At 41.3% G+C, this 22705-nt stretch overlaps 1 protein-coding gene across 1 annotated transcript; it reads right to left on the bottom strand.

Annotated features, from left to right (window-relative positions):
• Positions 1–17575: 17575 nt before the first annotated feature.
• On the bottom strand, positions 17576–21303 carry LOC147634160 (putative mediator of RNA polymerase II transcription subunit 26b). Its single transcript, XM_086805307.1, has 9 exons — positions 20112–21303; positions 19919–19987; positions 19652–19734; positions 19410–19501; positions 19151–19260; positions 19015–19042; positions 18494–18921; positions 18299–18380; positions 17576–18196 (listed from the first exon to the last, which is right to left on the bottom strand). The coding sequence occupies exons 1-9, from the start codon at positions 20541–20543 to the stop codon at positions 18048–18050; spliced, it is 1473 nt and encodes a 490-aa protein (XP_086661433.1). The 5' UTR covers positions 20544–21303; the 3' UTR covers positions 17576–18047.
• Positions 21304–22705: the final 1402 nt, after the last annotated feature.

A 22705-nucleotide genomic window follows, 5' to 3' on the forward strand; every position in this document is an offset into this window, starting at 1 on the left:
AATTGTCATCGACCTCCAGATTCTGGGCTATGAAAGCTATGCAATGATCCTCCCTTAAGTTAAATACACGTTGTATGTCTGTCAGCAATATATACTCTGAATCTCCTACTTGGTAGGAGGGGAGTAATGGCGTTGGAATGGGGGAGGAGTCATCTGATTCAATCACAAGCTGACCTACATCACTATTTTGTTCTCTAACTGCCTCAATATCAACCACCGAACTGAGCTTCCTCTCTTCTTCAACATTGAACTCCTCAATGACATGAGGAGTGTCCTCCTCTTCAGCAGCATCCTCAACGGTGGGACTAGCCTGACGAGAAATCGTGTCTTCACTTTCAATTTTTTGCAGGTGGCTCTGTACATTCTTCATCTGTTAATTGCACGTTCATGTGCAAGAAGCATAAGAAGGCGTAGGAGTATTCCATCAAGCGGCATTTTCTTTTGTGAAAAGGGCATAGCAAGGCTCTCTTCTTATCACATGGCACCTTGTGCCAATCCCTGTTTAACCTCTGCTTCTTCTCCGACGACACCTTGAGATTAAAATGAATGTGACTTTTCCCATCAATCATCATTGGTTCTTCATTTGTGAGCTCGTCAAACTCTTGCTTTGCCTCTTCGAAGTATCCATGATGGCTAGACAATGTATCCTCCAGAGAAAAATCGCAATTGAACATCAACGAAATTGCAGGGTGCAAATCATGATGTCGACATTTGTGGAGGAAGTCATATAATAGAGTTGCAGGTGTTTCTTTAATCTCTTCGTCCACATCAAATTCGACTTGAACTTGTGCCATGGCTGAATTCAAGTCTGTAGAAAAGACATGGAAAATATTAGTTCAGGCAATGAATCAAGAGACAGTCGATCTTAAACAACAAATCTCTGTGTGGTGTAAATGGATTCAACATAACGCGAGAGGAGATGCCAGAGGAATCCAGGTGTTCCTCCTCGCGTTGTAGTGAATCTATTTTCCCTAACGCAAATAAAATTGCAGCTAAGTCAAGGACCTCTTCTCGCGTTATGGTGAATCGATTCACCATAATGCGAGGAGGAATATTGTGCTTCCTATGGGACCTTCGCTCGCGTTATGGTGAATTGATTCACCGCAACATGACGACTTTATCATCCTTTGGCAACGCCTCTAACGTTATGGTGAATTAAAAATAAAGATAGTTCTCCAGTACCCATACTGAGAGAGGAGGTGTCAAACGAATTAAAATACTCTTCTTCGCAGTCAATTCACCATAAGGCGAGGAGTCATAGGTTTTCAATTCACCTTAACGCGATGAAAAGACAAAGCAAGAAGTTCTCCACGACTGAAACCAAAACAACTAAATAACAAAAGAAGAAAAAAGCACAAAGGAGATAAAAATACCAGGAAAACGAATTGTATACAATCGTCGCAGGAGATGGAGATGAAGGAGGTTGGAGGTTTGTCTTTGACGTTGGATACAGGAGGATGATTGATGAAGGAGGGTTGGAGGAGATAGTCAGTCGTTGATGGAGATGAAGGCCGTTGGTGGGGAGATAAATGAGAATACGAACTCCAAGAGAGGCAATAAATGAGATGAGTATCCTAGAAAATCCGTTTTTAATGCTACGCGACACGTCAGCGCCGCGTTTTCACCCGCCATTCCATGAATGCCACGTGGCATCCCGCCGTGTACCTAGCACGTGTACAAGCTATAAAGTTTAATCAAAGCCCTTTTTAATGCTATACGACACGTCCGCGCCGCCTAGTCGCCCTGGCAGCCCGCCAGCACGTGTGTTCACTCTAAAGACTAATCAAAGCCGTTAATCACGCCACCTTTTCGTCCTCTTATCGATTTTGCCTTGTCCGTCCTCCTGCTTGCCTCCAGGTGACTTCCGACTACCGCCACAGTACTGAACCAACTTTCCAACTCCTGCACGACAGTCTCCATCCATTCACACGCAAGAAATGTAAGTTCTTGTATAATACTTGATTGTTTTGTAAGTTTCTTGTATATTGCTTGTTTGTTTTGTTTTTTCTTCGACTGTTTGCCCTGTACCATTGTTTCTTCTTCGACTGTTTGCCTTCTGCCGTGGTGATTCGATTCACCTTAAAGCACACGACGGGCCATTAGAATCTCAATAAGCTCCATGTCTTATGGTGGATCGAATCACCATGGCAGAAGGCAAACGTAAGAGATTCGCGAAAATCGATTCACTATAACGCGAGGAGGATTGTTTTGCTTTGACTGGCCCTTAGACTCGCGTTATGGTGAATTGATTCACCATAACGCATGACCAAGGGGCAAAGGATTCACGATAATCCACCTCTTATTGGTGTCAATTAATTCACCTCCTACACGACAGTCTCCATCCATTCCCACTCATAGAATGTGATGAAAGTGTATTACTTGATTGTTTTGTGAGTTTCTTGTATAATACTTGATTGTTTTGTTTTTCCTTCGAATGTTTGCCCTCTGCCATTGTTTTCTCTTCGACTGTTTGCCCTCTGTCATGGTGATTCGATTCACCGTAAAGCAGACGACGAGTCATTAGAATCTCAATACTGCTCTATGTGTTATGGTGAATCGAATCACCAAAATGCAAGACGGAATGGTAAGAGATTCGGGAGAACCCTCCTCCCGTTGTAGTAGATCGATTCACTATAACGCGAGGAGGATTGTTTTGCTTTGACTGGCTCTTACTCTCGCGTTATAGTGAATCAAATCACTATAACGCAAGATCAAAGCTCAAAGGATGCACGATAATCCGCCTCTTATTGGTGTCAATGAATTCACCATAATGCGAGAAGGATTATTGTGTTTTTGTGGGCCTTCATCTCGCGTTATGGTGAATGGTTTCACCATAATGCGAGGAAGTGCATATTGCTTTCTTGGCCACCCTCTCTCGCTTTATGGTGAATTGTTAATCGTGTACTACTGAATAGCAAAGTTTTCTGCTTTTTCTTGCGTTTTCAGATGGCTCGTGTAAGGCATACAGCTAGACCCATTGACAGTGCAGCTCCCTCATCTACTGGGAAGAAGATGGGCGTTCTGAAAGCCTCAAGATCAAGAAAATCAAGCAGTCCTTCCCGATTGTCCAAAACGCAGCCTAGACTAAGGCGTTTCGCAGAGCATTCGTCAGCCCTGCGAGAAATCAAAAAGTTTATGAAGCACCCGACAGTTGCTATTCCCAGATTGCCATTCCAGAGGCTTGCCAGGAGAATTTGTGAGCAGAATGGAATTTTGTTTAGGTGGAAGGCATCGGCCTTGTTTTGCTTGCAAGAGGCCACAGTGGATGATCGAATTTTTTTTGGATAGTTACGTTCTTGCTGCCCACGCACACAGGGTGACAGTAATGAACAAAGATTTTTTCAGCCTAATGGCCCTTCGTTTCAGATACGATAAGTTACTTAGACCAGTTACGTTTACTGATGAACGAATGTTACAAATTTTGGATGTCCGGCCTGTACAAAAAGTGAGAATTGAAGAGGTGACCGAGGGAGGTCCAGATCATGCGCATCAGACTCGGGCAAATTTAATGACAAGCGCTCAAAGGGAACATCAAGCTGCAATGCTTGCATTGCAAACAAAAAGGGAAAATGTTCGCGCACTCCACGCCATGAATCGGGAGGCGCTGCAATTTTTGTTGCCGGAGTTCTATGTACCCTTTAATATTAGAGGGCATAGATGTTATTTCCCGATTCATGCTGAAGAAATCAACATTTTGTTTGATCCCAAAACTGAAGTCAACGACAAAGTGCTCAGATGTGTTTTAAGGTATACTCTTTTCTCTGTCCTCCCACAATTTTTCATTCTTGGCTCTTAAAGTTGATGCCTCACTCTTGATATGTTTCCTTGTGAAGTTTTGTTATTTCGCTATTGCCCGAGGATGTACAGCAACGAGTGTTCCAGATTGATTCACTGGTCTCAACACTGTTGCTAGTAGAGTCAGTTCCGTACCTCGATGTGCTGAACTGGTTTCGGGAGGTCCAGCTGGACGATGCCCGAGTATTTTTTTTGGCATATCATGAAAAGTGAGTTTCTCTCTCTCTCTCTCTCTCTCTCTCTCTCTCTCTCTCTCTCTCTCTCTCTCTCTCTCTCTCTCTCTCTCTCTCTCTCGCATGATGTTTATAGGAATCACCGTACACGAGTTATATAGTGCTTCCTTTGGATTGAAACTAATAGAATTCTATTGTGCAGTTCCCATTGGAGTCTTCTACTAGTCGACGTGCAAGAAAATGTCATTTACCTTGCAAATTCGACATCTGGTGTCCATGGAAATGTTTTGCTGTAAGTAAAAATCATTAAGATACATATTATTGTTTGAGTTAGAAGTCCGGATTGATCAGGATAATGATTGGTCTCTGTTTACAGTGGAGTTAGGAAACTAATGGCAGCTTACGAGAGCCTCAGCATGGACATCGACACCCTGGATCGATCGACCATCCATAGGGTTAGTGTCCCCAAACAAGAAGATGGCTACAGCTGTGGGTGGAGGGTTGCACTTAATGCAATGTTGCTGCTACGAAGCATTTTTCAGCTCCCTTCAGAGGATGTAAGCATTTTCAGCTCCCATACGCATTTGTGCTCTTGTTTATCTTCTTATATATTGTCATGTTGATCTTATTTATGCCTTGATGAATTGTGATGGCAGTTTCCATCAATGTCTCGCTACGTGGACCTAGACGTCCAAACGTTTAGGGAGGAAACGATTGCGAAATTGATCGAGGTCGCTGAAGTTATGCCTCCAGACGGGCCAGTGGACTTCATCCCGCCAAATCCACGAGGGGGGATAGGCCCCCCTGAGCCTCTTACATGGGCTCCATACTTGGGAGAAGAGCCCTGGCTCCATCCTGAAGCCGATACCTATGGGTTCCAGCCATAAATAGTTTTTTCCTTCTTCCAACAAATGTACGTTTGTAAATATGCAGCTATACATGTATTGGAGGGAGAACATCAAATGTAAATACACTTATCATTTGAAAATCAGAGGATCAAATTTGCTACTGTGTTCCTTCACTGCTTGCTTTCTTACTTTAAGCCTTTTTTTGTGTACATAAAAATTCAATTGGGGAATTCTTGCCTTCATTACATTGTTTTAAACAATAAAGCATTACAAAAGCAATGTTCTGAATAGATAAGTTTATTGCATATGGAAAATACATTGTCACCGTATACATGGTCACATCATATATCTTCTAGTGCCTCCAATTCATGTGGGGCTGCAACATCTTTACAAATGATCTGATGCTCTCTTCTTTTACTTAGCTTCCGACCATCGAGCTTGAAGCAAAATTGATCTGGAGGATTCTGAATAGCTACTTCTAATTCCTTCCTAACATATTCGAGAGTCCAATTCTCTTCCACTTCCAATGTCAAAGATGGGTGACCCTGTCGAATCATAACTATATCTATCAAGCAAGAGTGGCTGCCATCTCTTGTATCTTGGTCCATGCTTTCCCAGTTGTTGTTGATCCATCGCCACCTTCTATAAGTAAATGACATGCACAGATGTTGCCTGGCAATATAGTATCTGATTCCAAAATATCATTAGGATAATTTTCCGAGTATAATCAAATAAGCGTTGTAACTGTTTCACAAAAATACATTTTAATGTTTTAACACTCACCGAAATGCAATGTCGGAGGTGTTCAATCGACATTCGATCAAATCATCTCCCTTTGATGATTTCACTCTCCAACCTTTGTCAAACAAATGATCAAGCCAGGCTTCATCTACATCTTTGCACACAAAAGTTGTTCTAGTTTTTCTCAATTGTTTACAATCAGAAAATAAATGAACAAAGCATGCAATTGGAACAAACAAACTTAAGTGCACATTTCTTGCACCAATGCTAGGCTTCATAGCACATTTAATATCATTAAACATTTTGGTCCTGTATGACTCTATCACTTCTGTGTCAAGCAATGGCCACTCCGGACTATCAAGTGCGGGCAACGGAATACGTTCCAACTTTCCATGTCGACTCGATTGAGTGGGCAAGGTATAAAATGAGTCATAGAAATATGTTCTACTTCTTGCGAGATCACTTGGTGCACGACCTTCATATTGAAGTTCCCCCACCTCACCATGTACGACATTCAAGAACCCCGTCAAGCATTGTGCAGGCTCCCACTCCTGAAGATTGGATGGGTACAAATCTGTGCAAGGCAGAAAAATGTATATCAATCACCTTATTTGCAACATTGAAATACAAAACACAAGCACTTACAATGTGGTCTGTGTCTTGGAAGTCCTTCCAATGGTCCCACGTTGATCTCTTTTTGCATGAATACATGCTGGATCAACACTTCTTTGACAGTTTTCCCTCCTGGTGCCATCTTAAAGTCAAGGATCCTTCCTTTCCAATGTTTGGCCAAGTCTTCAGATGCCTTTCCCTTCACTCGGTAGTGGCCTTGTTTTCCTGGCTGCATAGTGACCCAAGAGTACTTCTTGTATACTTGGGGAATCCATTCTTCGTTCTCGTCTTTTATGTTATACAACACAACAGATGAGATACTGCTCCTTGCTCGTTTCAGTCCACTTTCGGGTGCCATGATAGAATAACAGACGTATGAGAAAGAAGAAGTAGCAGAAAGTGGATGACTGGGCTAACCGCTTTTGTGGATCAAGGAGGGAGGATGAAATGAGGGACGGCGTGTTCTTTTTGGGCGCCAAAGATGTTTCAAGATTCAAAAGTGGAACCAAGTTGAGGGAATAACCGGGAGAATGTGTATCTATCTATTCCAAGCATTCAAGCTTCATTAGTTCTAGGGGTGGTGGAAAGAATTTTTTAGTGCTCCACGTCTAACACAGGAATGTGGAAAACATTCTTTTATTGTGTTAGTTTCTGACAAAAAAACGGTTTTAAATATTTTAAGACAAGGTGATGGTTTTTTTTAATATTTCATGAAGATAAGAGTTTCTCCACGTTTTGGGTGGGTTTGTACAGAGGTCCCACCACCGATGAATCTCGTTCGTAGATTACATGTCACTCAATCTATGTGTCTATTATTATATTATTGTTGAAACAGCCCTCTTTTGAGTCCAGAATTTTCCTAATGTGATTTTGCTACAACTATATAAGCTTGGAAAAGACAATGTCCTATGGACGTGTGCATAAGGATGAGTTTATACATGTTTTGAAGGATGCACGCTCTGGAATCGTTGGGGGTCATTTTTTCAAAGAGGCTTATGGGGTGACCAACCTTTTTTGGTCATGCCATAGAGTTTGTAAAAGATTGCAATGAATGTCAAAGATTTGTTGTTTTATAGCAAAAAGACATAATGTTGCTCAACCCAGTTATAGTTTTGAGAAATGGGAAATTGACTTTGCAAGACTTGTAAGTCATGCCGCCCACCAAACCGAAGCAAGATATATCATAGAGGCAATAGACTACTTCACCAAGTGAGAGCCACTAGAAAAGCTAACGCTTGCACCATTGCTAAATTCTTATATGAGTAGGTACTTTCTAAATTTAGATGCCCGTTGGATATCGTGAGTTAACAAGGTCATGTAACATTTATTAAAAGTCTTCCTAGTGGTACATTAAAAATCCTCCACAAGCAAATGGCTAGGCCAAGAGCACTAACAAAATGTTATGTGCTATATTGATAAAAAAACTAGAGCCACTACAAAAGCTAATGCTTGCACCATTGCTAAATTCTTGTATGAGCAAGTACTTTCTAAATTCAGATGCTCGTTGGAGATTGTGAATCAATGAGGTCATGTAACATTTATTGAAAGTCTTCCTAGTGGTACATTGAAAATCCTCCACAAGCAACTGGCTAGGCCAAGAGCACCAACAAAATGTTATATGATATATTGATAAAAAAAGTGGGAGCCATCCAAAGTAATTGGGAACATAAGGTTACAATGTACAAGTTACAATGGGGTATACATCATTTTGGTTGATGTGCTGACATACGAAGTTGATGTTACAATGTACAAGTTACAATGGGGTATACACCATTTTGGATGACGTGCTAACGTACAAAGTTGCCTAATAGAGTACCCACCAATACCTAACTTAAGGATTGTTTATCACAGAACGAATGACTTTGAGAATGCCATGGATGAATGGCTAATTAACTTAGAAAATCTAGAGGAGACCAGGTTGGTAGCCATGCATGTCCTGATGGTGGAAAAGTTCCAGGCGAAAAAAATGGTTAACCAAAATGTCAAAAACAAAGAACTTGAGGAAGCTTGGATCTAGTTCTTCTATTTGGAATGGGGAGAAACAAGAAAAATAAGATAAAACTGAGGGGAATGGGAGTATTTAGGATCATAGAGATCACTCTCTGCAAGGTTTTGTAAGGATCAAAAACGTATGAGTGTGGTGTATACGCAAGGGTATATCAATGGTAGAAAACTAAAGAACTACTATATGGACCATTGACACACAACATGCTATCTCAAATCGTCGACCATAAAAAGAAACAAGAGAAAAAGAACAAAGAAACAATGAAGAAGCAAGCCCAAGAGGAAGCAAAAGAGCACATGGAGAAAGAAAAAAGGGCACTTTCAAGGGAAAACATTAAACACAAATATGGCTAATCTTGTCACCCTTGAGGATGACCGCTTAGACATTGAGCCTGCAAGGATAAAAATTAAAGTGATTTCTACACACATTGATACCTCAAGCATTACCTTAATAGATACAGGTGCAAGTCAAAACTCGCTATCCTATGAGGCATGGACCTAAACTAAAAGCAGCTATAATGCTAGAGCCCATAGTTTTCACTCTATCATGGTAAAATTTAAAGGTTCATATCAATGTCAAAAGTATCCTTGTGGATAGAAAGGTGTATGTGATGCCTATATGAATGATTAAAGAGCAGCTATAGTACTGGGACAATGGATTATTGCAACCAACTGCACCATCCAATTGGAAGAAGGGACAACACAACTACAAAAAGATAGTCACAAGGTGAAAATATCACTTTGGGTTTCACCCAAGGAGGAGGAAATACCTCTGGCCAACCCAAGTCCCCTACTACTTTCAAGCACAACAACTTAAAAAAAGGGCAGGATGGGATCCCTAAGGAAAATAAAAGAAAGGCACAATAAGCAAGGATAATGAGATCTTGCAAAATCTGGATGCAACCAACTAGGACACAATGGGTTCCTGAAAGCCTCTTAACAGACACAAGGGTACTATGATGGAGCACAACAACATACCCAAACACAAAGTTAATAAAGAAGAAGGAAAAGGTAGCGGAACCAAGGAAAACTTGTCATCAACTACCTCAGCTTACAAAGACTCAGTTCAGAAACAAATAGCCATAAGTTAAACTTATTGGTTGTTAAGCTAGACACAACCAACCAAGACACAATGGGTTCCTAAAAGCCTCTTAACAGACACAAGGGTACTATGATGGATCACAACAACATACCCAAACATAAAGTTAATAAAGAAGAAGGAAAAGGTACTAGAACCAGTGAAAACTTATCATCAACTACCTCACCCTACAAAGGCTCAATTAAAAAAGAAAGACTAGCCCATGAGTCAAACTTGTTGGGTGTCAAAAGCTACATTAGTTGCACAAGGATATTACCAAGGTGCCACTCAGACATGGATCCCTAGTAGGACACTAAAGTGCCATAAGGGTAAGGCTAAAGATGCACCTTTTGCTTTTGATAACAGACATGCAATAATGACCCAAGAGGAAACTAAAAGTTATGAGAACAAGACAGGTAGCAGTGGCTTAAGAGGAGTTATAGGAACAATTATTGACAAAAAGCCTCAAAAACCTTAGATGATTAGAGAAAGAAAGCCCAAGTACTATAATCAATCAAACTAAGCCCAGTGGAGACAAATGACTCAAATAGGTTTGAGGAGGTGCCACTTATAACCATTATAGCCACCAAAGCTAAAAGGGAGAAGGAGAAACTAACAAAAGTGGCAAGCTTAGTATCAGCTACTAGTACAGGTTAGCCTAAATCAAGTATGGGGCTAGAAAACAACTTCATAAATTAGATGGAGGAGGAACTTCAACTTTCAAAGAATGAACTCAAGCATCTCCTACCATTATACCCTTCGAATTGTGAGGACCAAGGAACCAACTAGAGGCTATGCTAATGGATTGAAAAAGATCGGAAAATGGCTAAATGTTGCACACATGAGTAACTCAATATAATCATGTCCAACAAAGCAATTCAAAAGTAGGCCTTCAGAACATACTTATCTCTGATTTAACTCCTAGAATGCCTATATCATTAAATCCATCAATCTCATAAGAACTACATCTCCATGCATACATCCATATCTCCATTCCCATCTACATCTATACATCTACATCTACATGCATCCATCCAAAAGCCTTCGTAATAAAACACCAAACTTCTACATAGCTCCAAGCACCCAAAAATGTAACTTTTTCACATGTGAAAAATCGGGTAGGATTCTAGACATGACTAATTTACTGGTTTTTCACATGCTAAAAAGTGGGTCAAATGGAGAAACCAAGTAACAAGGGGTTACTATAGGGCATAGGCCTCATCTCCATCGGGTCAAAAGAAGGTATTGCAGGGAAGGGGTGTGTGTGTGTGTGTGTGTGTGTGTGTGTGTGTGTGTGTGTGTTGGGGGGGATACTAATGCTATGACTATCTAAAATAAGTCAACCAAAATAGCTTGTTGCCATGTGTTGCCTACCTTTCCTTAATGAGTCAACTGTCCTTGCATGAAAATGATTCTTTTTTAAAAACCAGTCCTGTTTTTTCATTCTTATTATTTATGCTTTCCCACGTCATTCACCTTCAAGTTTGCTGGTACACCTGTTGCTTGTGTATGCATCCATTGTCAACATTGCCTTCCGCTGTATTTCTCCACAACACTATTTACAAGGTAGGGGTCAAAGCCCTCTTCTCTATGCTTTCTTTGTTATAGCTCTTAAAAGATTAAAGATGTAAATTTGCATGCTCTTTTCCCCCTACTTGCATGCATGCACACTTGCATGATTCCAACAACCACATCAAAGCGTAACTAAAGTGCAAGGATATTTGTGGGAGTATTTCCCACATCACAAGTTAACACGAGAAAAACTAGAGTATGCCGCATTTTTTCACGTGCACAACCAATCACCCAAAAATACCTCCATGTCCCATCATGTCATGTCTTATTGTGTGCTTCCTTAACCCCTTATCACCTACCAATGGTAATAAAACATCAAAACCCCATATTTTCTTACACGTGATTGATTCCCTAACACGTGTGACTAAGTCTACATAATCACATGCACACATGAGAGTCATAATCATAGTTAACACATGTCCATTAATGCATTAAGCCCCATAAATCTAATATTTTACGTTCTTGCTACATTACCCTTACTATTTTTGCACATGATTAACTCAAGCTAATCATGTCATTATTTTCCATTACTGGTTTTTTACATCCACCCAAAACACTTAGGACATCACACATATAGTTCACACATGTCTATCAACACTCTTTGAGTACACCTCTAGAAAAACACCAAAATATAAAGTTTCATGGACATGATTATCTCGATAATCATGCCCTAATGCTAATTTTTCATGCGCACATTGTACTTATCTCTGGTCTCATTATCATCTCACACATAATGATATACACTTGCAAAGCACATGTATGACACCAAAACTCTAAAATTGGGCTGCTTATTGATAGGATGACTCCTAAAAAGGCAAGAGAGGTCTCATAGTTCGAGTACCTATCATCAAATCCACTAACCTCAGAAGAAGAAGAGCTCAAATCCACACTCACCCCAAGAGCAAAAGGTAAAGAAAAAGGACAAAGCACGCCAAGTTGCAAAAATTAAAACATTTGGGACCATGTCCACATGATGTATTGGGGAGAATAATCCACGATGAAGTCACAACATCAAGAGGAAAAGTGACTTTCTAGTACCACTCGCTCGAATGCCTCTTGTTCCTAGAAGACCTAGAAGTCAGGACCACATTATAAGCAATCGGTATATGGACAAGTGCACTCATAACCTACTAAATATTATCAACTAAAAAATGTGTGCAAAATTTATAAAAGCCTATAATAAGCATACTAAGATTGGAGAAGTGACTCTGCCATAGCATATCTTTAGCTTCTGACATTTCATGAGAAATAGCCAGAAGCTTTGACAACAACTGAAGACAAAAGGACAAAGGGAGAGGTAACAACACAAGAAAAGAACCACACACTAAGGAGCCAAAAATGCCAGAAGCTAAAGATATAGTAGAGGAAGCCAAGGCACGAGAAAGAGAATGCAGAGAACAACTACATAACATCCAGCTTTGAAAGATCAAGAGAGAAGAGTGGAAGAAGACAGAGTAGAAGAAGGCACTATAAAGCAAGTTAAGGGCGCAATAAGAAAGGAGGTAGAGCCACTTCAAGTCATGCCCCCATAATGCCATCTACCTCTCACAAGCCAAAGCTATCACTTCCAAAAAAACATAACAGCGAAGGAGATGAAGAGAAAGCAGAGCAAGAAAACTACAAATATTACACTACAAAGATTAGCCTCCGAGTGGTGGGCTTCCCTAAGCCTCCCAATAATCTTTGGTGATTATGCTAACACTAGCACCACCATCCAAGATGTGGAGATCGTCTTTCCTTTATAAACAGGTAATACGGTATACATTTCATCACTTTCAAAGTAGTGCCCTAGCTTGTTTATGGGCACTTTCGGGGCTCTCCTTTCATCTTGGTTATGAAATGAGAGTAATGAAGGTAAGTCATAAAATTGATAATGTGAATTAGATGGAAGTTTTAAAATCCTTCTATATAGAAGACCTAGGGGTGTGATAGGATGTCGGCCACCCTACGTTGAGTCTCTCAATCAACCACATCACTTGAATAGGGTAATAATATACTAAACAAGGGACATTCGGTCTAGGAGCAACTTCCAGACCCATTCAAGGTCATCAAGGTGCTTGTTCAAGCCTTACGACCCAAAGGCAAGGTGTTCTTGGGAATATCTCCATTTACTCTTGGTGTCATTTCATATGGTATATTATCTTGCACTTACCCTTGGTGCCATTTCATATGGTATATTATCTTACACTTACATATAGTCTATTTGGTGGAAATATTTATGGTAATGGTTGTTGAGGATGGTGTGAGCGGTGGGTGACCTAATTAGGTCCACGTCTCCCAAGACAACACATTATGCCTAGCCTCAATGTCAACTAAGAAGGGCCACTTAGCTAGGTCGTCTTATTGGGAGAACTCTAACTCAAGGGCGAGCCAACTCCACCACCACTGGTTCTATCTCAAATGTGTCGAGCCCAAACACGGATGTAATTTCGGCACCGTCTAATCATGTAAACCTTTTCCCAAGCTTCTATGAAAGAGTGGCCACCCCATGATGATTGCAAGAATGTGAATTTAGTCCTTGGAAGCGACAAACTCTGAGAGAGGCTCATATTCCTATTCCTCATCCATCAAAATCTTGTTACAAGCTCTATAGTTGTCAATATCTTGTTAACAAGATATTGATCTATAGTTGTCAATCAACATGATGTGAGCTTCTGTGTTGTTGCATGCTCAATTGAAGCGGTCCGAGCGGTTGTGTGTGACTCATTAGCAAGAATGTTTGGACCCATGGGATAAGTCTTCCATGTTTTCAAGTTTATTTTCAAGAAGTGGTTACCCTTGCATATGTAAATGTGATTGATTTTTCCAATCATGAACTATCCTTGTATCTCTCATATAAGGCCTTTCGAGGATCATGGTGTATGACCCTCTTCTCTGAAAAACCATCACCATGAATGTATAGTGGAATCTTAGCTCAAATAAACTAAAAAAAGGGTGTTTTCATGCATTCAAATCACTCATGATGTTCAAAGGTTTCTAGTCTTGACAATGGCAAGCTTGACCACGAGGCTCATGCCTATGAGTGGTGGGCTTTCCTGAGCCCCCCAACAATCCTTTGTGATTATGCTGACATCAGCACCACTATCCAAGATTGCAGAGACCGTCATTCCTTTGTAACATGATATTCATTTCATCACTTTTAAAATAGTGCCCCAACTTGTTCATGGAAACTTGTGGTTATCCTTTCATCTTGGGTATAGAGGGAGAACACTCATTGTGGCATGGCTCATACTCCTCCTCTTCAAGGTTAGGTTCAACTATGTCGGCTCTTAAAGAACCATTATCTAGTCGAATAAGTCTTTCCAGAGTTGAGAATTTCCTTATAAAAGAGAACTTATTGGGACTCAGACAGGATAAGAAGGTTGTGGGTCTGCTACATCCCTCATGCAATATTTGTGCTCACTTAGCTCATACTCACTTGGAAGTGGTCTTGGACTTGCCAATGTGTAGGGAATGTGCACTGATCCTTCCCTAGGAGAGGCAGTGTCTCTAATGGGGCTGAAATGAATGTGTCACCTATCCTATCGAAGAAAATATTATGGTGATTGTGATGACCCATGGAAGGCAAATTTTCACCTCCCACTAAGTCCTCACACTGCATCTAGCAATTCAAATTGGTTCCAGAGTAGAGGCTCCGAAGCTGACTCTTTTTGTGCCCTCTTTAGAATGGTTATGGCTTTGGTAGGCACTGAGGCTCCCTCATTGGTTCTAAGATTAGCTCTTGGAATGGGACCAAGAATCAACTCAGGTAAGGTCAGTGGTTTGTACTCGACCACTTGCTCAAGTATTGGCTCTAGTTCATAGCATGTACCTTCCTTACAAGCTCTTGGGCTTGTTTCATTCATTTTTTCTCCAACACGGGGTTTGGGTACTCTTTGAGTTTCTTTGGAAGGGTTTCATAATCAATCGGTTTCTTCTCTTTGGGAAGAGCTAGTTTGAATGGGAGATCACTCGTTGTCTCCGTGATGAGGAGGAGGCAACTTTGGAGCTATCATCCAAACCACGTTCACTAGTCATGGTGTTGTTAATCTTGTGTGTGTTGTGTTTCCATGTGCTTTTTGAGGTCTTTTTCTTTTGGACCTTTGGACAGCTATTATAGCCTTTAGGGCTTACACCTCTAGCTCTAGTGCTTCTCGCTTTGAGGAGGACAAAGCTTAAGCTTTCTTTGCCTTGGATTTTTCCTTACAACTACCCTCGACTTGCTTTGGAGCCTTATGATGGTATTAAGGGGGACTGTATGAATAAGTCCTTGTATGCTTAACAAATTAAGGTTCGTCGAAGTGACTGATGCCCCTTCCCCACTACGGTGATTGTCACTCTAATGGAACAATCCTTGAAGGCATTTTCTCCGTATGGAATGTAACATGTTCCTCCGTATGGAATGACATTGGGGTTTGGCACTAGATTCAGGGATGGAGTTAAGACATTAGGTGTGATGGTGGCTCTATGAGGTCACTTGGCAATGCGGTGCAGGCCCTTACAATGGAAACATTAAAGAGGTGCCCTATGTGCCATAGATCATATTTGGTTCTAGCAATATACTCCTACATCGTTTCTCCCTCCTCCTACTTAGGTTGTATATATGTACAATAGGGCTCCATTTGGCTCCACTGGACAACAATCTCACTATGAAAGTGTATCTCAAGACCTCGGGGGAATGGTTGCACGAAACCCTTTGTTTCAAGGTTTGGGATTTCTTGCCATATGGGGTTGGGCTACACGGTTTTAAATAGTACTTGTCCTCCGATAGCTTGGCCCTGAGGTTGCAGGCTCGCTGTGGTTGAGGACACATTATGTTAATGCTCACATGGATTCCTTTGTGATGAGGTAGTCCGATTCTTTACCCTTCCCCAAATTCCATGTTCCTTGTCCAAACAGAGAAGAACTGGAACTTGGTTTTATGATAAAGGTACTTCTAGAATGGGCTCCTATGGTCCCTGGTGGTACAACGAAAGAGATATGTCCCGTTTGCCATGAATGGCAATTATTGGGCTATTTGTCGCTCATTGCTAGCCTGGGAAAAACCCGGCTCAGGATCAACACCAAATGTTTGAAGCATTGTGACCTCTGATATAGTTTGATCGCTTCTTGTGGAAGCAAACCTTGAGGTTCCAAGTCTTGCTCCCACTCCTTCACTGGAGCTACACCCAAAGATAGGGTGGTTAAACACCTTCATAATAAAATTTAAGGTACTATTTATAAAGCTAGTTGGTGAATCCAGTGTTTGAAGGATTGTGACGGATCATGTTTCTAAGTGTTCTATTGTTCCTTCACTCATATCTATGTTTCATTGGCTCATTTCCTCTCCTCACTTGAGGTGGATCAGAGGAATGCTGGAGTTGACTTTATTGTCGTTTCCAACAATTAGCCAGATCGGATTCACATCACAGATCCTTGGTGTTTCTGGATCGAGTTTGAGAATGATTCCAAACAAGTTTTTTTATTGCTAGGCTCACATATCTCAATTCACATCTCCACATTCACTTGATAAAAGATGGCTGCTGAGGGCACGATAAAATAACTCAAAGTATGGCTTTATTATATTCACACTCATGAAACAAAATACATTATTATGGAAAAATCAAAATGTTGTATTTTGATAAAATTCTCACAACAAATTATGACTTTACGTTGGTTTTGTGCTATTGAGACAAGTATTGATTGAAAGACATGATGTGGACTCGATACTAATGCTGGAAAAAGGAAATTTTACTGAAACTTGGATGATAAAATAGGAATTTTTTTTTAAAGATTTACATATACTTAAGATCTCGACCAAGTTGATGAGTCTTGAAAAGAACAAATTCTCCATGAACACTATTAAGAAGTGTGGTGCCACAGAGCACATGTAGAGGCAAGGAGTGAGTAGGTAAGGATGAAGCCATATGGCAAAAGTGAAGAAACAAGGAAAGTAAGTAAGCATGAGATTAGCATATAATCTAGTTTACCACTTCACTGTCATTTTGCATTTGCACACTATTAGCTGAAAATCGATTAATTTGTTCAAAATTTTGTTGAATAATTAGGTGGTCAAGAGCCAAGTCAATGTTATGACAATGCCTAAGGTTCATGACTACATTCATTACATGTGTAAGTGATTTTGTTATATATGATTTATAAAGTTTAAAATCAATTGAATCAAATGGCAAGATCTATTTGGCATTGACAACTTGTTTTCTTTTAAAGAGGATCCTTTAACACAGCTTAATCTCAAGGATACATCTATAACATTGACTAAGCAACGAATTCAAAGAACGCACAATGAACATGTACACTACAATGAAATTTTGTGTATACAAAGATACAAAATTTCAAGTTTAAGATTCACGAGGACTACAAAAATTATTATGATTTGACTTGGTGGATAAGTCAAATTTCAGCCATTCTACCCTACCCAAATGACTGCACCCGGGTTCAAACCTTGACATCCGTGGTGTGTGTGAGTGGTGCAATGCTTGCATTGCAACCCCCAAAAAGGGCTTCCGAAAAAAAAAACAGCCAAAACAACTACACTTAGACACCTAGAACCATAAGACCAAAAGTCAACCATATCTATTGAGGTGGCATATAACATCATGCAGTATGTACTATCTCCACAGCACATAAGCTGACATTCCACATTTCAAGAAATAGGTGGTCATAACATAAGGGCTAACCCTTCCAAATATGATAAGCATCACCATCCTGCATACCCTCCCCCCACCCATGGCCACCCCCCCAAACTTCAATCTTAGGCAGAAATGAATTCAGGGTGCATTCAAAAACTTTTGATCATACTTTTTGGAAGCTTAAGTTACAAAGTTTTAACTTCGTTTACGAAAACATCATCCCTTATATGAGTCGTCTATTGGCAAATCACTGTCACACCAATGCAAGATGGGTGATGTCTTATGATCAATGCATTACTGCATCCCAAGTAAAACCTTGGGTAAAAGACTCCTGCATTGTTATCCTGTCCCATGTGCAGGAGGAAGGGACTGGCAGCAAGTGCTCCTGTGGCCGATAGTTGTATCTTGCCCCAGCCTGCTAATGCTTGGCAACATCAGGAAGACCCCAGTTCTTCGAAGAGCCAAGAGGTAACATAGAAGAAAAGTATGGCAGGCGAGGTTCTGTTGCTTACGCCAACTGGTTACTCCTTGTCATGGTGCCTTTTCCACCATTGCATTAAAAAAATCCCAAAAAGACCCTCCTGCTTGAAACTTTTCATGTTTCTCCCCAACAAAATCAAGCATACCTCCTATTTTGACTCCACTGGCCATTTTGATGGCTAGCTTTGGTTTGTACAGGTGGATTCAGTTTGCTCTGCAATACTTGCCCACCAGCCTTAGGAAGGTCTGAAAAGTCCAGGACTTGCACAGTGCGCTGCTTCTTTGCTGAAGCAACATACAGCAGGATAAGCGCACTTGTTCTAGTTCCACAGCATCATACCAATGTATACTGCAAGATGCACAGAAAAACTAGGCAAAACAACTGACCATTTTCAGCTTGCTGATAACCCTGGTGAAGCTTCCTCTTGGCAATCTCAAGTTTCTGATCAGCTTGGTTCTTGTCAGATTTCTGCAAGAAGAGGTAAAAAGCCATGTAAACTCACACACTTCAAGCCAGTAGGACAAAATGTAAAAGCAAAAAGCTCTTGAGGTTTCACTAGACCAGCACGAAACAAAAAATACCAGGATCGAAGTTTTATCACCACTGCTTGCATGCATAGCCACAGATTTATGGACAATGTGACTCCTGCTCATGTTAGTGCAGTCATTGGCCGATTTCCCTGTGATGACTGAGCCTGACATGTCATTGGCAGGTCTACCTGGGCCAGAACCATTTGTGAAGCTTTTCGATACTGGCAACCCACCATCATGATTCAACTCTCTGTGGCCCTTGTCTCGCTGGCCGGTCTGTCCTTTCAAAGCCAACTCCTTTTTCTCTATCCCGCCAGAGGGTGGGTACATATCACGGGTGGCACTTCCCCTCTCTTCTGGTGTTCCATGGCTTGTGCCAGCCTTAGCATCAAAATCACTGGAATCTGTCAGCATGCTTCCAGACTGTGACCTAGGCTCAACCAAGCTAGATGGCTCATCTCTGTCCTTACATTGCCCACCTGAAAACACACTAAGTACAATGGTCAACAACAAGAACAAATCCCTGTAATATTGACGAGAATCAAAAGATAAAGACTTTTGAGAGCACTTACATATTTCCCCATCGATGAAACTAAATAGCTGCATGCCAACAAGTAAAGCAAAGTATCAGTACACCTAAGAAGACCCAGCACCCAATTTGACTTCTTGCTCAATATTTTGAAGATGTGGAGGTCTGCATGAGTAAACCTGAGGCAACTCCACAGATGAAGCTCTAGCTTCCAATAGTGCACCTTCATCAAGTGGAGGTGAGGGCAATCCTTCTTCTTGATTGCCAGCTTCAGGAATTTCTCCACATTCTGAAACTCACCTCATACTCACTTAAATATGAGGTTTCCAAAGGGATACACCAGATGAATTCAACCATCAATTGATTGGAATATGCATGGACTCTTGCTCTCACACTCCCCATCATAACACTGTACAAGAGAAAATGTTTCCAGTGTACCTGTGCCAGTAGTAGTAGTAGTCGTCATGGTCGTTGTAGCGGTCACATCCCTGGCGCTGTTTACCCACTCATCGACTAAGACTTTCCAATGTCTGCAAAGTAGCAGAAAGCCCATCCTCAAAGAACTTAAAGAGACTATCAATGAAGCACTCTCAGGAGGAGGGCAAGAATCTGAGCACAGGTGTGCAAGGCACATAACCACTTCAAAGACTGACAGATGATACCAAGGAATGCAGCCTTACCTTACTAGCTCCTTAACTATAGCACGAACTCTCTTGGAAGAATGCTTTCGCAATCTGTTCACCTGCTTTCCTATCTCAGTTGCCTGTTGCAAGAAAGTACTTGTGATGGTTAATCAACTTTACTGCCTCAAAATATATGTAGAATCTCTAGGCAACCAATTGTATATGTTTGAATTAAGTAGGACTTTGAACTTCACCCATCATGACAGAACACATATGAACATAAAATCCAACTAATGTAGCTGCACAGTTCACAATTAAAACAACCTTCAACGCCTCCACAGTGATCTGCATGTACTGCAGCCTCTGCAAAGCCTCCAGGACAACATTCTCTGCCTGCAACGGAAATTCAACAATTTATGTCAACTTGAAGGGATGGGTAAGGTTGTGCCAAACATAGGCCACATACAGAAGTAGATGTTAGTTGTCAACAAACAGCTAAAGAGGTTGGCATACATACCTGATCTACATCCTTGATTGTGTCTTTGATGCGGTCGAGTTCTCTTAGGACAAGGGTTTCCTCCTCGAGTTCATCCGTGAGGGCTTCAGCCTCATCGTGGTAGCTGTGGAGGTGCCCCTCCACACCATCATTGACATGTTCAACATGATCATTAGCATCAGCTAGTGCTTCCGGCATCCGTCTTGTTCCTGTTTCACCATCTCTGACTTCACCCTCTTCCAGGATTAGGCAAGGCGCATCCTTGACATCCCCAGAGTGCAACTGGAGCAGGTTTCGGGCAAACAGGGTCTCTGCAATCTCGCCCCGCCTGTCTCTGAAGTCCTTGGGGTAATCCATGGCTGCAAGACTGATGGCTTGCTGGATGATAGTCCATATGTCAGCCCCTGCTTTTCCGAAATAGCTTCGCCAACGTTCCATATCGACGTCAACCATCTAAAAAAATGGCCTCTGCAATCCTAGGTCCTCTATGACTCTCTGCCTCTGAGCTTAAGTGCACATCAGAGGATAAACAGACAGTATTGATCAAACCCTGAGCCTAAGCCTAGTAAGGGTTACGTACAAATAAAGCTGCTAGGCATTGACAGGCTCTCAAATCGCTGGATTCATAGGCTGTACAATGCTTCTGACTGGAGATCATGGGAAAGGTGAAGGCGAGGGCCACATTAGACAGGAGGGGGGGGGGGGGCGGCGTGGGAGATGATGCATTGTGGGTGAATACCTCCGTCTTTCTTAGCTTTCCGGGCTGCAGCAGCAGCTTTACTCTCTCCGATGATTTGATGGGGGAGGAAAGAGAGAGAGGACGCACGTAGGAAAATGGGCAAAGAGAGAGGGAGAAAGAGAAAAAGGCGCTCTCTCTCTCTCTCTCTAGCCCTTCTCTCTCTGGTTTCTCTCTCTCTCTCTCTCTCTCTGTCGAGTCTTCAAAATTCACTCAGAAATTGTGTGCGCCGCAGAAGTCAGTGTTTTTTCCGCCCATCAAAATGCACGCCCTGTTTGCCCTTTACAAACAGATGGGCGTGTGCAGGCCTCCTACCCGACATTCAGAAAGATCCTCGTATACTGTGTTTCTTTCCCGACGACGAGAATCCACCTGCTCTCTCTCTCTGTCTCTCTCTCCTCTCTCATGAATCCATCACGTCCTGCGATTCGACCGTCGACGGCACTCCAGCCCCGACCACGCCGGGAAAATACGGCCAAAACAAAATTGTTAAAAAAATAATTTTAAAAACCTCATCATTCCACGTCATCCGCGAAGCGAAAACACCTTTTCTTTTTCCAAGTGTTAATTTATTTTTGGTGATGATCGCCTTCTAACCTTCTAAACAAATATATTTGTAGTTTAGTCAAAGTACTGCCCCTTTAAACCTTATTTTTTGATGCCCGCTCAAAATAAATGGCTGTATTTGATGGGTTGACCCATGCTCGCAAGCAAACAACAACAACACAAAAAATCAAATTAAACCCTTACTTGATGGCCAAAAACGTGCATGAAAAACACCCTATTAATAATTAAGATGGATTGTGTTTTGCATCCTCATCAGAAAATGCCCTAATGGGTTTTTTATTGGTTAGAACTTAAATGACCCCACTTTGGGAGGTGTGGGCACTGTCACTACGCTATAGGCGATAGTAAAGGCCCGTACAAGATCTTCTCACACAGCACAATTAAATGCACTTAAAACCAATCACTTAATTATCATGGGCTATGACATAGTTAGGTGAGAGGCTTAGTCGATGAGAAAAGGCATAATTAATTATGCCAAAAACTTGTAATTATGACATGGGGTTTCCCAATCATGCCAAAAGTGATACAATTGAAAACTTACTCACAATTTGTGCCTTCAACCAACCTTGAAATGGGTAGGAATGTGCATCTTCGTTTGTGTTTAATGCAAAAAAGATAGTCAATGGCCTAGTTAATTGGGTCATGAGAAAATGGCCTTAGAAGGACCATATTATACTTATACTAGGACTCATTCCACAACAATCTATCCCCTGCCACATGGGTGGAGTTTGACACAAATGGCAGCATGTCCATGCTTGGACAAGCTGAGCAGTGCTAGTTGTGTCACTGGCTTGAGCTTGGATGAAGACATCTTAGAACCCAATCACATGCTTATTATGCAACAAAAACCTCCATAACTTAACCTAGAACAACCTATACTTAAGGAGCTAGTATAAAGACAATTCTAAAGGGTGAAGAAGCAGCAATTTTATCAATCTTACTACGTGTCGCCTTAGCAAAAACTAAAAAATAAAAATTTCCAGTTGTGCATTAAGCTAAATAGAAAACAAAGACTCTCTATATATCTTTCTTCAAAAAGTGTGAACTAATTGGCCCCATTAACTGCCCCCATAAAATGAGTGTGAGGCATGTGTTTCTTTTAAGAAGTGGTCCACTAACGAGTCCCACTACTCTGTGTGTGTGTGTGTGTGTGTGTGTGTGTGTGTGTGTGTGTGTGTGTGTGTGTGTGAGAGAGAGAGAGAGAGAGAGAGAGAGAGAGAGAGACTTCACTCCATAAGGGCAAGCCAAAATAAGTCATTCAAAAGTATGGAAATATATTAATACAAGTTAAGCTTGTAACTATAATTATTTT

The sequence above is a fragment of the Cibotium barometz genome, chromosome 11 (genome assembly GCF_041138505.1).
Source record: "Cibotium barometz isolate CiBa-2024 chromosome 11, ASM4113850v1, whole genome shotgun sequence".
NCBI classification, from domain to species: domain Eukaryota; kingdom Viridiplantae; phylum Streptophyta; class Polypodiopsida; order Cyatheales; family Cibotiaceae; genus Cibotium; species Cibotium barometz.